Here is a 15,542-nt window from a genome sequence, read left to right as displayed (position 1 = left end):
AACAATAAAAAATTAAAATTATACTTTTTATAATTGGTACTAATATTATTTTATGGTTAACATACCCATTATCATCATGTGTTGTGTTTGTGTGATAAGATATGCGATAAAGATAAAGGTATACATGTTATTATGGGATATATAAAGTTTTCACAGACCCGGTAGTTAAAATATTATGATTTTTATAAATGTATTACATTTATAAATTTACTATATATTACTATTGGATAATGATATATCAATAGGTGTATAAAAAAAAATTATGTATCTTTAAAAAATAATTATAATATAAATATACCAATAATAACATTATTTATTATTTTTTAATATTAAATATAACTATATATAAATGATAAAAATAAGAAAAATGTTAATATACAGGCATGATAACACATAACACATGTGTTTTGTTTGTAATAATAATTTAAAAATTATTTTAAAAAAACCATAATTCAAAAGAATAACGCAATACAATTACTTATATGTAAATAAATAAAAATGAAATTGGAAGAGAAAGTTTTACTTTTATCATAGTTAAAATTGAGAAAAATTTTGAATGAGTATATAAATGGATTTTTTTTTTATATAATGACAATTATATATAAATAAAAAATCATACAAATTTTATAAAAATTCATTAAAATTTGTATGATTTTTAATATTCATCCATTTTTTTGACTGTTTCTTAAATTCCCATTTAAATATCATATGATTTTATTGCATTCTTAAAAGTAATTTATATAATCTTGATTGAATATTATAAGAATTTGTTTTAATAGAATGCTAAAATACCTTTTATGGAAAAATTGTTATTTTTAAATTACTGACAAAATAATATTTTGAACATATTTAGTATATTGATAATTTTTTATGTGTTATTTGTGAATATAAGATATGAATGATGAGAAATTGCTAGGATATATATTTAGTCTATTTCATCCAAGTAGCAACCAATATATATATATATATATATATGAAAGAGTGTGGCTTAGAAGAATTAAGTAGTCACAAAATGTGGAAAAGCATATCAATGATTTACACATATATTATTGTATTGCATCTTGTGAACGTGGAAATATTATATTGCAATTTGGCAATTGATTAGAAGGTGCAATGCACATACCACGAAGCTGCAATGTGAACTTAAATGAGTGGAAGGTAAAACTTTATTCATTGTGGACGAAAAAGCAATGGAAAAATATAAAACAATAACTCTTGACCCCAAGTCTTTTTAAATTAATTATTGCAACCACTTTTCATATTAATTATTAACATATTTAGTACATTAATTAGTTTTTGTATGTAAATTGTGCATATAAGATATTAATGATGAGAAATTGGTAGGGTATATATGTTGTTTGATTGCATCTAATAACGTGGCTCATAAAAGTAAAGTAGAAGGTGACATGCACATAGCAGGAAGGTGCATTCTGACTCAGCTTTGAAAATGAGTGGAAGCTTCAGTTCAACCACAATCATGGCTGACTCTAAGTCAATGCAAAAATAAAACCAGATATTCTTTGTAAATTAATTATTGCAATCACTTTTCTTTCGATAATATATATTCAGATATATCTTAGGATGTGGCTGCAAGCTACAATCCATTGTTGTTCTTCCATCACCAACCACAAACACATTATCTAAGCACAGATCAAAATCTGCAGGCACGTCTATGCTGTAATGGCAGACAGTGTAGTTTCCTTTGTTTTGGATCACTTATCTGAGCTTGTGGCACGTGAAGCTAACTTGCTGTATGGCGTGAAGGACAGGGTCCAGTCCCTCCAGAACGAGCTTCAAATGATCAACGAACTTCTCAATACCTCAAAGAGAAAGAAAGGAATTTCAAATACAGTGGTGAACCAAATCAGAGATGTGGCCCACCTAGCTGAGGATGTCATCGACACTTTCGTAGCCAAAGTTGCCATTTACAAGAGGAGAACCATGCTCGGGAGGATGCTTCATGGCTTTGGCCAAGTAAGGTTGCTCCATGACGTAGCCGACAAAGTAGACAAGATGAAAACCACTCTCAACGAAATACGCGACAACAAGGACAAATATGATGCTTTCAAAGAAATCAATAATCAATCTGCAGCAGAAGAGGAGGAGGAGAAGGAAAGGGCGCAATCATTACACAAGCTAAGAAGAGATGTAGAGGAAGAAAATGTGGTTGGCTTTGTCGATGAATCCAAGGATATCATCAAACGACTCTTTGAAGGTGGTTCAAATCGTAAAGTTGTCCCTATCATTGGCATGGGGGGATTGGGCAAGACCACCCTTGCCCGGAAGGTCTATAACAGCAGCCAGGTGAAGCAACACTTCGAGTGTCGAGCGTGGGTTTATGTGTCAAACGAATGCAGAGTTAGGGAGCTTTTGCTTGGCCTTCTTAAGCATTTGATGCCAAATTTTGAACAACAATGCAGAGGCAACAAGAAAGGAAAGAAAAGCACTCAAGACAATAGTAGCTTGAGTGAGGAGGAGCTGAAGAAACTGGTGCGAAACAGCTTGGAGAGTAGAACATATCTTGTGGTGGTAGATGACCTGTGGAAAAGGCAAGATTGGGACGAGGTGCAAGATGTTTTTCCGGACAACAACAATGGCAGCAGAATATTGATTACTAGTCGTTTGAAAGAGGTGGCACTGCATGCTTCCCATGATCTTCCTTACCATCTCCAGTTCCTGGATGAAAAAGAAAGTTGGGAGTTGTTTTGCAGAAAAGTGTTTAGAGGTGAAGACTACCCTTCTGATTTGGAGACTCTTGGAAAGCAAATGGTTCAAAGTTGTCGTGGTTTGCCGCTCTCCATCATTGTCTTAGCAGGACTGCTAGCCTACAAGGAAAAATCACACAGAGAATGGTCAAAAGTGGTGGGTCATGTTAATTGGTATCTCACTCGAGATGAGACCCAAGTGAAGGATATAGTTCTCAAACTCAGCTATGACAACTTGCCAAGGAGATTAAAACCATGCTTTCTCTATCTTGGGATATTTCCTGAAGACTTTCAAATCCCTGTTACGCCATTATTGCAAAAATGGGTTGCCGAGGGTTTTATACAAGATACAGGAAATAGAGACCCAGATGAAGTTGCTGAAGACTACTTGTATGAGCTCATCGATCGTAGTTTGGTCCAAAAAGCAAAAGGGAAGACTAATAGAAATGTTCACGTTCATGATCTTCTTCGAGACCTCTGCATATCAGAGAGCAAAGAGGACAAAGTTTTTGAAATTTGCACAAACAATAACATTCTAATCCCGACAAAACCTCGTAGACTATCCATTCACTGTAAGGTGGGTCATTACATTTCTTCGAGCAACAATGATCATTCATGTATCCGATCCCTGTTCTTATTTGGCCAAGATGACTTTGGTACTGGGAAGCAGTGGAAATGGCTTTCAAAAGACTTCAAATTGGTTCGAGTGTTGGAGCTTGGACCAACCCGCCTTACCACCCTTTCTAATTTAGGGAACTTTATCCACTTAAGGTACTTGAGAATTGAAGCAACATCTAATTTTACATTTGTTCCATCTTCAATACTTCACCTTTGGAATCTACAAATCATAGACCTAGGTTATTTGACGGATGTGATGGAAATTTCTTTCCCAGTCGAAATGTGGAAACTTAAACATTTAAGGCATTTGAATGCACCAAATCCTATCAATCTACGAGGCAGTTGTTCAGGATCAGATGAGAAGATGTGGAATCTTCAAACCATCTTTGGCTTCGTAGTCAACAGACAAGCAACATCTCTGATAAAGAAAGGAACATTCCCCAATCTTAAGATGATAAGGTTGTGGGTGACTTCTCAATACAAAGATGATGAATTAGCCAAATTGTTGCAAAGCCTACAACAATCAAGTCATTTGAGTCAGTTAGAGATTGTCCTCTGGTATGAGTATGACAAAGGTTGCAAGCCGCAAGAACTGTTGCAAAGCCTAGGGCAGTTCAATTGTCTAACTTTCTTAATGATTCACAATGTTTTTGACCTTCTGACCTGTGCACTCACATTTCCTCCAAACGTTACGGAGTTAAAGTTGTTAGAGATTAAGTGCATTACTGATGAGGGGATGAATGGTTTGGGAAATCTCACCAAACTCAAAATTTTGAGACTTTGGGGAACTATTTTTTATAAGGGGGATTCCTTTGACCTGAATTGTGTGGAAGGCAGCTTCCCAAAATTGGAAGTTTTTGAAATGACATGTTTGAGTCTTGAAAAGTGGAAATTAGGCAATGGTGGAATGTCAAGGCTTCAAAGTTTGATCATCTACAATTGTGAAAGCTTAGATGATCTCCCAAATGAACTTTGGTCTACTTTGGTCTTTGAGTGGCTTGAGAAGAGTAAATGTAAGGGATTGCTCGAAACAAATGTATGACACGCTGCTACGGAATTTAGAAACAAACAATGGGGTTGAACTCATCCTAGAGGAAGATAGTGATACTTTATTGTAATAAATAGCTTTGTTGATGATATAAGAAATATATAATATTTGAGGTTCTTATTTATTTTATTTTTATTATATATATTATTATGAAAGAATTTGTTATTTATTTTATTTTGATATTTTATACTTGGAGTAAAATATTCTATATGTCGAATAGAATATTAATAATAATTAAATTCCTTTTTTATATTTTGTATAGAACGTTTAAAAAATTAAAAGATTATTTACAAATTAATTAAAATAAAATGAAGCAAATATTAACATTCTTCTTTATCTTAATAGCTCTTTATTTGAATTTTAAATTCAAGATTTAATTGTCTTTTTTTAGTGCTTGATTTTTCTTTCTTTTTCTATTTAATTCTTTCATTATATTTCTTTTTTATTAATCTCATTTCATGGTAGTAACATTGAAATCTTTGATGATGTTAAAATGTGTTTTTTTTTCTAGTTTTTCTTCTTGGACATCAAATTTCTTCAAGAAATATCCATCTTTTTTTTATTTTAAATCATTCTTTTCATTTATAGTTAACTTTTCTTTCATCAAATCTATTTTTATTAACCTTTCTTTAAAGTTGAACAACTATTAACAAATCAAAAGATTAATATCAAGACATTAAAAGTTAATTTGATACCTAAATAAATTTCAATTGCAATTGTTTCTATATCTTCCAAAATAAATGGTTCTTCATTTTTAATTCTTACTTTAAAATATTAAATTTGTTGAGCTTTTTGAAAAAAATTAATCATATGATTTGTACAATCACTATTATAAATCAATCTTTTTTTTTTAAATTTTTTGATTAGAAAACATAATGTTACAATATATATATATATATATATATATATATATATATATATTTTGTTCCTGCTAGGGAGATGGGACCTAGAGAACTGTTGAAGCCTTCTTCTCCTTCCTTCGGTCGGGCAGCTGACTGGGTGGTGAACTGGGATTCTTCTCGTCCTCCTGCTTATCCTTCGGCACTCGGGTGAACACCGGATGGGGGGGTACCTGCGAAGGCACTCCGACGCTCAAGTCAGTAAAGCGGGCGGTCGGCTCTCAGAGTGATAAATGTCAGCTCTCAGAGTGATAAATGACATACCTTACTCCTGGAAATGAGTGCTATTTATACTATTCTAGTGGGCCTACCTTGTTGGGCCTGTTTATCGAGGTGGGTACCGCTTAGGGTTGCATTACCTAATTTTTGATGATGGATTAGCTTCACTGATCTTGGTTTGAGCGTTAATTGAAATGGGGTTCGGCCGTCGGCCAAATACCCGTGGTCTCGACATCTCAGTCGTTCGGCAAAGACTCCAAAGGTCTCGACATGTCTGTCGTTCAGCCAAGTCCCCGAAGGTCTCGACCTTTCGGTCGTTCGGCCAAGTCCCCGAAGGTCTCGACCTTTCGGTCGTTCGGCCAAGTCCCCGAAGGTCTCGACCTTTCGGTCGTTCGGTCAGGCTGACTAGGCATCGGGCAGGCAGGTGGGTCCCGGCCTCGCCCAGTACCGGTACATATATATATATATATTAATTTATCCTCCACAACTTATCACATTTGTATTTCTTTTATAAATGTAACCGTTGATTCGTTAATTACATTTGTAGCATTTTACGTATAGTCTTCGCCAACACTTTTTATGTTGGTGATTATTTTTCTTGCAATAGAATCAGACGAAAAACTATTTGTGTTATTATCTTAATTGTATTAAATCTTCTTGTATTTCTTAAATTTGAAATATCTTCAACATTATGACATAAAATACCTTTAACAACATTTTTCTATGTTATTGTTCTAATTAAAATATCTTATCTTTCTAACTAATTTTATCATACAGAATTAAATAATGTATAACAGATATAAATTATATATTTTTCTTAAACATTTTTTTTCCTATTTTTAAAACTACTTTTTCGTTGTTAGCTTTTGAAAAAAAAAAAAAAATTGTTTGGCTCGCTTTTTCTTCATGAAAAAGCCTTAAATATTAAGGCCAAACACAATTTTAGTCCCTATTTTTTTTTCCATAATTGTCAATATAATCTTTTTCGAGAAAGTATATATAACTATTAAAAGAGATAAAAATAAAAAAATTACACATGCTAACAAAAAAAGGAAAAATGTAAATAAATAATACTCACACGAGAGATCATATACTTCATCCTTTTTTCTGATTATTAATTAATATAATTATTTAAATATTAAAAAATATATTTATTATTTTAACTTTGTTGAAGGGACTACCTTATTTTTTTAATATATTAAAATTTTAAAATATCTTAATATCTTAAAATATTACCACTAAAAAAAGTAAAAAGAAAAGCCTATAATAAAGTTAAAATTAAATAATTAATTTCTGTAACTGGTGGAAAATATCTCATTCAGTTAATTATCTGTTTTACATTTATTGTAACATATAAATCTTACTTTACTTTTTGTGTAATTATACACAGATGTGTAATTATATACAGAAAGGAAATTATTTATTATTTAATTATTATTTTTAAAAATATATAATAAATTACTTGATATTAACACTATCAAAATTATATATATAACATTAATTATACGTGAAACATAGTAATTTTAGCAATTTAATTCTTCATAAAAAATAAAATAAAAGTATTAAAGTATGAGATTTGGTGGAAGTAAGTAAGAAGGGGTGTGTGAAACACACTTCTTATCTAACACATGTAAGAATTGGATGGTATATGGACTCGGACACACCCTCCCTTCAGACATTTTCATATTCAATTAAAACAATATTTTTTATTTTATAATTTTAACACGGTTTTAATATAATTTTAAAATTAATAAATACATTAATAATTAAACTTTTACAAATTACATACCCTTAATTAGTTTCTTATTAGTTTTTAAATTAATAAGATTTCGTTCAAAACTAGAAATCAATAATAATTAAATACACTTTCGCAGTTATTTCTCCTTTTCTTTTTGTTGCCTATTTAACAGGTTTTGTATTTGCTTTTGAGAATGTGAAATGAAAGAAGTGTGGAAGCTTTATGTAAAGAAAAAAGTTTAACTAATTATTAAATATTATCAATATTTCAATCTTAATTCTATAACTTTAAAAAATAGTTAAATATATTTTTATATTTTAGATATACAATATTATACAAAAATTTAAAGATTTTATCAATAAAACAATCATTGCGGTTTATAGTTGATTTTTTTTTAACTACAAAAAATTTGTCATTATTTACATACTACTATCATTGTTTAGATTTATCCTTATTACATATTGAGGTTGATGAGGAAATATAATATTCAATTTAAAAAATAAGTTATGGTAAAATTCTATTATTTTCAATACACTAAAATAAATATAATATTTTTTGTCTCAGTTGTTGTTATTTTTATTGTGATAGTTATGATCTTTGTTGTCTCCATTGATTATGATTGTTGATATTGTCGTAAAATGTGAAGACTTATCATTTGTTCTCTTCACCATTGTGAAGGTTAATCGTTTTTCATCTTCATTTTTCTTTGGTGTCTTCGTTGAACTTTCCTTTTTCACATTTGAGGATAAATATTCAATATTTAATAATTATATTTTGAATATTTTCTTATAACATTGGTATGCTGATTTAAAAAAATTTAAAGGATAATTATTTCATTTTTATGATACTTTAGTGTGGTGATTCTTTAATATGTACATTAGTATGTTGTTTTATTTGTATGAAATTATTTTATACAAAATTTAAAATAGGATTTTATTTTAATCTCTAAATAAGCATTGATATGTGATAACTATCATTTAGTGGTGAAATTAAAATGATTCAAGCGTAAATCGTCGAATATCATAGAAAAATGATAGTGTAGTTAAGGTTAGATGACTCCAAGTCATCTTCCAACAAATCCACTACTGAATCTAGTTAAGATAGTATTCAAAACTTATTTGCAATCAAAATGGTGAGAAAAAATAATGAAAATAAAAAGATTGAGATTATTGTGTAGAAAAATAAAGTACATAATTGAAAAATAGTAAAAAAAATCCAGTCCAACTCTTAAGTTCATTCAACATTGAATTTATTATTGATTTTCTTAAGATGTTCACTTTTTTCAATTTTTACATAATGTCAAACTTAACCAAACAAGTGTCAATAGAATTTAATAGAATCTTATCAACAAACCAAGTCAACATAATCTTATTATCAAAACAATCGTTTACTGATGTATTTAGTATCTCACAAGTTCCAAGCATCTACTTGTGAAATGTTTATCGTTTATCTCTTGACTAAGTGAACAAAAGATTGATTATAATTAAATAAACTAGGGGTGACAATGAGGGTTGGCTCGCCCCGCATAGGCCCGTCCTGCGTTTGGCCCAAAAATGCGGACTGTGTTAGCACGCCCCATACAACAAGTGCAGACTCATTTCACTGCCCCGTCCCACATAAGAAATGACACGCGAGCCTGCGAGCCAGCCCGCATAAGAAAAATATTTTTTTTCAAAAATTAAAATTTCATTAATTATAAAAAAAAAAAAAATATTTCTACTACTGAAAAGTTAAAATTTTATTCATGTTTCAATTCATTCAATTAAGATTAAAATATAAGTTGAAGTATGGGGATTGTTAGAAGGTTTGATTAAAAATAATTAAAATTGTTGTTTTGCATCTATTTTTTCTATATATGTATGTAAATGTATACGAATATTTTAATGAAGATGACTAATTTTTTAACTATCCTATTGAAATATCTTTTTTATATTATTTTTTATTAACAAATTTTAAATATAAGACTTTACCTAAAACTAAATCCACTGTCACTCTTCATACTAACTCCATGGCTCAACTAAAAGTCTGGTCCTGGGTAACCTCTAAAGTCCCTTCTTGTTTTTCCTTTTCTGTTGGTGTCTAGATCCCCTAGTTTGTATGTATACAATTAAACATAAGTGATTTATTTAGGTTAGTCAGACTGTATTTGTTCTAGCAGGAAGTTAGTGGCAAACTTCTGGGAGGAAAGGTTGTTTCTTTCTGTGCAATTTTTTACATGGGTTGGATCAACCCTAAAGTGTTTTTTTATTGTTGATAAAAAAAACTAACTCTTTTAAATGATTAAAATAAAACATTCTTTTTTTAGTACATTAAATTCAATTTTTTTTTAAATAAAATAAATGTCATTGCAATAATGGGTGAATGAGGTATGATTTTTTTATACTAAACAAATAATAATAATTTTTTTATTTATGCGAGCCAGTGGGCCAACCCGCCCCGCCTCACCCCGCTGCAGGTTATGCGGGCGGGTCAGCGGGCTATATTAGTAAGCCCGTCCTGCAGTTTTTGGTAGCGGACTGCGGTCTAACCCGCATGTAAAATAAACTAACCAAAAACTCCAATTAAAGAAAATAACAAAATTCTTAACAATTGTTCAAAGACAATTCTTTAACAAAAATCGAAATTAAAAAAGACCAAACCTTTTTACATGAATTGCTACATAGAATTTAATAAACCTTATTGAACACAAATCTCAAAATTCACTGCAAAATCACAAGAGAATCAACATGAATGAGTTTAACCTTCCATACGAAGGTAAACGAAAGAATTATAACAAAGAAAAACAAATAAAACCTAAGAAAACTCTAATGCTCTGTTTTTTGAATGCATTGTGTTGAGTTTTGAAGCTTTCCCATTTCTCCTTGAAGCTTACATCCTTTTGTAGGTTTCTTTGTTCCAAGGATCTCAAAAATATATATCAGTTTAGATATTGCATCGAATTTTAAGTTTTCAACTTTTCAGAATTCCTAAATTTTATTTTCACTTTCATCGTGAACTATGTTTTTTATTGTATTTTGCATAAAATTTACTTCCAATTCTATTTATGATATATTAGATTTTATTCTCTAATTCTTCCCCTGAGATTTTTTTTTTCTCATTTTGACTCAAAGAAGTAACTTGGACTTTCGCATATTCGACCCACTTGTAGAGATAAAAATTTCCTTAAAACTCTTTAGCAAACGCTCTTATTAGACCATCCAATGTACTCTGAGAAGCATTGGACCGTCTACTGCGACTAAAATAAAATATTATCATAAATAACAGTTAAGGTCTAAATAAACCCAGTTAGATGATTCTTACTTAAAATAGTAGTTATACATGATTTTAGTCAAAGACATCTATGATTAAAGCTATTAAGTGTGAGTAAATATATGATCATCAAATACCGTCACACTCATCCTTTTGCATTCCTGGAAAAACACTTTATGGACTCACAAGATATAAAAGGAATACAATGCAAACAAAAGAAAAAAATTACAACAAATCCTAACAACACATCATAACAAGCATGATATAATTTCAAGAAATCAAATAATCAAATAACAATTATTCATATAATAGTTGGAGTATTATAATTATCATAGATTTGTCTTTGATATCCTTAAGAGTTATATAATATGTATACGACACGAAAAAATATTAGCCACTCAAATTATGTTGACGATAAAAAATATTAAAGAAGGGATAAACGATAATTTAAAGGAAATGATACATGATGGTGGTAACAAAATTTTGGAAGAATACATGTGTATGATTCTTTGATGCTTGATTTGGAGAAACAATTATCCAGTATTCAATAACTTCACAAGATTGTTAGCAACTTTAAGATTATTCCATTTAAATGTAAGAAATGAATGGACTAATGATAAAAGTTTCACATACTACAAAAAAAACATATTATCAACAGTCTAATCGATAGGTAAGACAAAAATCCGATGGTAAGCATGCATTACCGATGAAAAAATCAGACAAAAATTTACTAATAATATGTTTGTCGATAAATTTATTGACGAAAAATATTCTATAGGTAAATATACCAATAAAATCTTCTGTCGGTAATTATTAGTGTTATTAATTATTATTAATATTAAAAATATTATTTCTAATTATTAGAATATATTATTATTACCATTTTGTTGTAGGTGAGACTTAAACTTAGGACCACTAACCAGATACCTCTAGCCACTAAATTAAAGTCATTTCATTATCATATTCTAATTTTTAATACGTTATTATTATGAGTGATGAGAAATTGGTAAGATATATATTTAGTCTATTTCATCCAAGCAGCAAGATATATATAAAATGAGTGATGAGTGGAAGGTTGAGTTGAACATTATCATGATTGACGAAAAATCAATGGAAAAATATAAAACAACAATTCTTGAGCCCAAGTCTTTTTAAATTATTTGGATATCATTTAGTGTGTGGTTGCAAGCTACAAGCCATTGCTTTCTCCGTTGCCTAACTTATTGTATGCCATACTTAAATAGAAATATCAAAAATAAATAAAATTTCTATCATTTTAAAATTTTAAATTATTCAAAATTCTAAATAAATACATATCCTAAATAATTTAATGTTATTCTTAAATAAAAATATCAAATAAATAATTTTTTTTAAGTTTTTTAAAATCCTAAATAAATACAAAATCTTAAACTATTTTATTTCCTACTTAAATAAAAATTAAAACTAAATAAAATTTATAAGTTTTTAAAATCCTAAATAAATATAAGTCCCAAAAAATATAATATCATTCTTCAATAAAAATTGACAATCAAATAAATTCTCAAATTATATTTAATGACATTCTTATATAAAAATCTAAATTAATTAAACTTCTATGTTTTTCCAAGTTCTAAATAAAAATAAATTCTAAATTATTTTATTTCCTATATAAATAATAATATAAAATAATTTTTTTTTTTAATTTCAAAATCCTAAATAGATACAAAATCTAAATAATTTAATATTTTAATTAAATAAAATATAAAATAAATCGAATTTCTAAATTATTCAAAATTTTAAACAAATACAAATTTTAAATTATTTAATATCATACTTAAATAAAAAAATTCAATAAAAATTCCTAAATTATTTAAAATTTTAAAAAATTAAAAATAATAAATTATTCAATATCATACTTAAATAAAAAATTTCAAAAAATAAAATACCTAAATTATTAAAATTTATAAGTAAATATAAATATTAAATTATTAAATTTCATATTTAAATAAAGATTCACAATAAATAAAATTCCTAAATTATTCAAAATTTTAAGCGAATACAAATCTTAAATTATTAAATATCCTACTTAAATAAAATATCTGAAACAAATAATTTTTTAAATTATTGTAAATGATAATAATAAAAAATTTAAAATATCCAAAATCAGTGGAAAAATAGAAAACAATAACTGTTGACCCCAAGTCTTTTTAAATTATTTATTGGAACCATTTTTCATAATATATATTTGGATATCGTTTTTAAATTATTAGTGTGTAATAATTTAGGTTTCTCCGCTGCCTTATTTCTTGTTTTCAGTTTATTATGTAACATTATATAATACCTAATTTAATTCTTCAATAAACACTCAAATTTCTCCCAATTTCCTTATCTTTCTATAAGTTATTCTCTTTTAACATAATAAAATATAAATTATATATTTTCTTAAACTTTCTTTTTTCCTATTTTTAAAACTACTTTTTCATTCTTATTTTTGAAAAAAAAAATGTTTCCGTCGCTTTCCCTTATAAAAAAAAGTCTTAAAAATCAAGGCCACGCCATTTTAGTATGTCTTATATGAGATTGGAAGTATTCACTACTATCAAGAAAATATTGTTCGAGAAAGTATATATCACTATTTAAAGAGGTATTAAATATTTATTTTTATAAAATATTATTTCTTAATATAATTATCTTTCTAAATTTTTATTTTTGCAAACATATATTTTTTCATAATTTTATTTAAAATATTTTTTTTAAGATAATATTTTTCATTTTGAAAATTTAAAACTATTTTTTAATATTTTTAAATAAAAATATAAAACTCCGTTCAAAATTCGGTTTTAAACCTCACTTTAGATTTGTTTTGTGGATGAAGTTTTGTGTAATTTTAACCTCATATAAATAATTATTTACTACACAAACTCTCTCTTTAAGTCTCATTCCTTACTAAAGTCATATTTGAGTGTTGCATATTTTAAAAAAAATGTTTAAAATTAAAAAAACTTAAGAGAAACAAGGTGTTGATTTAACACTATATGTATACATCCTAAATTTAAAAAAAAAGCTTTATTTTATTTATCGAACAATCATATATAATAATAAAAATAGTAATCTAAAAATTGTTGTAAAAATTCATAATTCAGAAAAATAATGCAATACTTATATGTAAATAAAAAAAAGATTTAAATTGGAAGATAAATTTCTACTTTTATCATAGTTGAAATTGAGAAAAAGTTTGAATGAGTATATAAATGGAATTGTTTCATAGAATGACAATTATACATATAAATAATTTTTATATTTTTAAAATTTTTATGGAAAGTTATACAAAATTGTTTTACTAAATTAGTGGATAAAATTTTATATTTAAAATAGTCTCTTAAGAAATATCATATTTTTGAATTGTTTAGATATAAAATTATAAATGAGAAAATGATAATGTACGAACTAGTATTATATGGTTTTAGATATGTAAATAAATGAATGTAAGAGGAGAAGAAGATGAAGGGAAATAAGAATGCTTACATTTTTTTAATTAAAAACTTATTATAATAACAAACGTAAAAGAGGTTTTATATTGGTTTTTAGATTAAATTAAGATATTTTACAAAAAATATCTGGTTTTATTTTTGCACTGAGTTTGCATCAACCACAATGTAACACCCCGGAAAAATACATCTAACTATTACAATACAGATTCTACTTATTTCTATACAAGCACAAAGTTTTTCAAAACATTCCTAATACATAATTAGGACATATAGAAATAAAAATATTTACAATATAAGTTTCATAATCAACGCCCTAAAACTCTTCTGATCCTCAGACACCTGTAAGATCATTTGCTCGTGTACGTAGTACAGTCATCGCAGTTCAAACACAACAAGAAAAGCAAGGGTAAGCTAGTGAAAATAGAATTTTATAATACACGCACTTAAATTCAAAGAGAAAACCAAATTACATGATCAATTTCTCAATTGTTCAATCTTCTTCAAATTCCAACATAAATCAATCACATAGATCTCACATGGATCTACACATCCAAGATATCCAACAAACAACGTCTTCCGGAAGACCCGTATTAAGTAAGTCCTACCAGAGACTAACACCTGATCCAAAGATTACCAGCGAATCTAACAGAAAGGATCAGGGTAAGTTCAATACAACCCAAGTCGTGACAGTGCATGAACTCCCCCATTAGCTTCTCACCACCTGATATCTTAGTCTATGTGACTTAGATCATCAATGAAGCTCGGAGATCTCTGTTACCACATAGGCATCAATACTTAATACACAGCAAACATCAGTCCATATATTATCCCAAACATCAATACTTAATACACAACGAACATCAGTCCATACATTATCCCAAATGTATGACATCACTTCCATACAATTTACATCATCCGCATATAATACATATCATTCAATCACATAACATTTAAAAATTCATATCATTCCAGAACTTTTCCAACGTCAAAAACAATATTTAACTCTCAAACTATCAAAATATAATATTTATATAGTTTAAATAATATATAAACAAACACACAATATATAAACAAATAACACCCCTGCAAGAGAAATTCAATATTGAGACCACGTCCCTTCCGCATTCAGATCTTCTATCCTAGGGTGCTATAAAAAATTAAATTTAGCTTCCCTTACCTCAATTGCTTATTTTTCAAGCAACTTTTAGAATTTTATTCCCCACAGTCTGGATAAACTTCAAGATTTACGGACCTAATGCAAGTTATTCAAACAGAACAAAAATTCAGTATATAATATAATAAGTTGAGAGGATTAAACTTCTCAACTGACTCCACCAAGATTGATGACTAAATCCTAAGGAAAAACAGAGAACAAAGGATATTTAGAGTAAAAATGAACTTACTCTGTTTGAAAATCTGATCGGGTAGAAATGTTCCTTAACTCCTCTACTACAGCGTGGTATGATCAGATTCTAAAATAGATGAAAAATGAAAGAAAAAACTAAGAGAGAGGGAGAGAAGAGAATTGGAGAGAGAGAGTGAAAGAAGAAAATGGCAAGAGGGGGGCTCTGTAGCTTTAAAAAAAACGTTGTTACA

The 15,542-nt window shown here is 28.2% G+C and overlaps 1 protein-coding gene and 1 long non-coding RNA gene across 3 annotated transcripts; one reads left to right on the top strand and one right to left on the bottom strand.

Annotated features, from left to right (window-relative positions):
- Positions 1-1,538: 1,538 nt before the first annotated feature.
- On the top strand, positions 1,539-4,495 carry LOC137825733 (disease resistance protein RPP13). The gene is given in 2 exon segments (XM_068631527.2): positions 1,539-4,302; positions 4,304-4,495. Coding segments are annotated over 2 exon segments (2,760 nt in total). The 5' UTR covers positions 1,539-1,680; the 3' UTR covers positions 4,442-4,495.
- A 9,562-nt stretch (positions 4,496-14,057) lies between these two features.
- Positions 14,058-15,542, bottom strand: LOC150022944 (uncharacterized). Of its 2 annotated transcripts, XR_016517558.1 has the most exons (3): positions 15,350-15,542; positions 15,124-15,198; positions 14,058-14,717 (listed from the first exon to the last, which is right to left on the bottom strand). It is a non-coding gene; the product is annotated as an uncharacterized LOC150022944 (long non-coding RNA). The 2 variants fall into 2 exon arrangements; XR_016517557.1 differs by having other exon boundaries at positions 14,058-15,198.

This window comes from Phaseolus vulgaris, chromosome 11, assembly GCF_051622355.1.
Source record: "Phaseolus vulgaris cultivar YP4 chromosome 11, ASM5162235v1, whole genome shotgun sequence".
Taxonomy (NCBI): Eukaryota; Viridiplantae; Streptophyta; class Magnoliopsida; order Fabales; family Fabaceae; genus Phaseolus; species Phaseolus vulgaris.
This window is presented reverse-complemented; position numbering and strand designations above follow the sequence as displayed.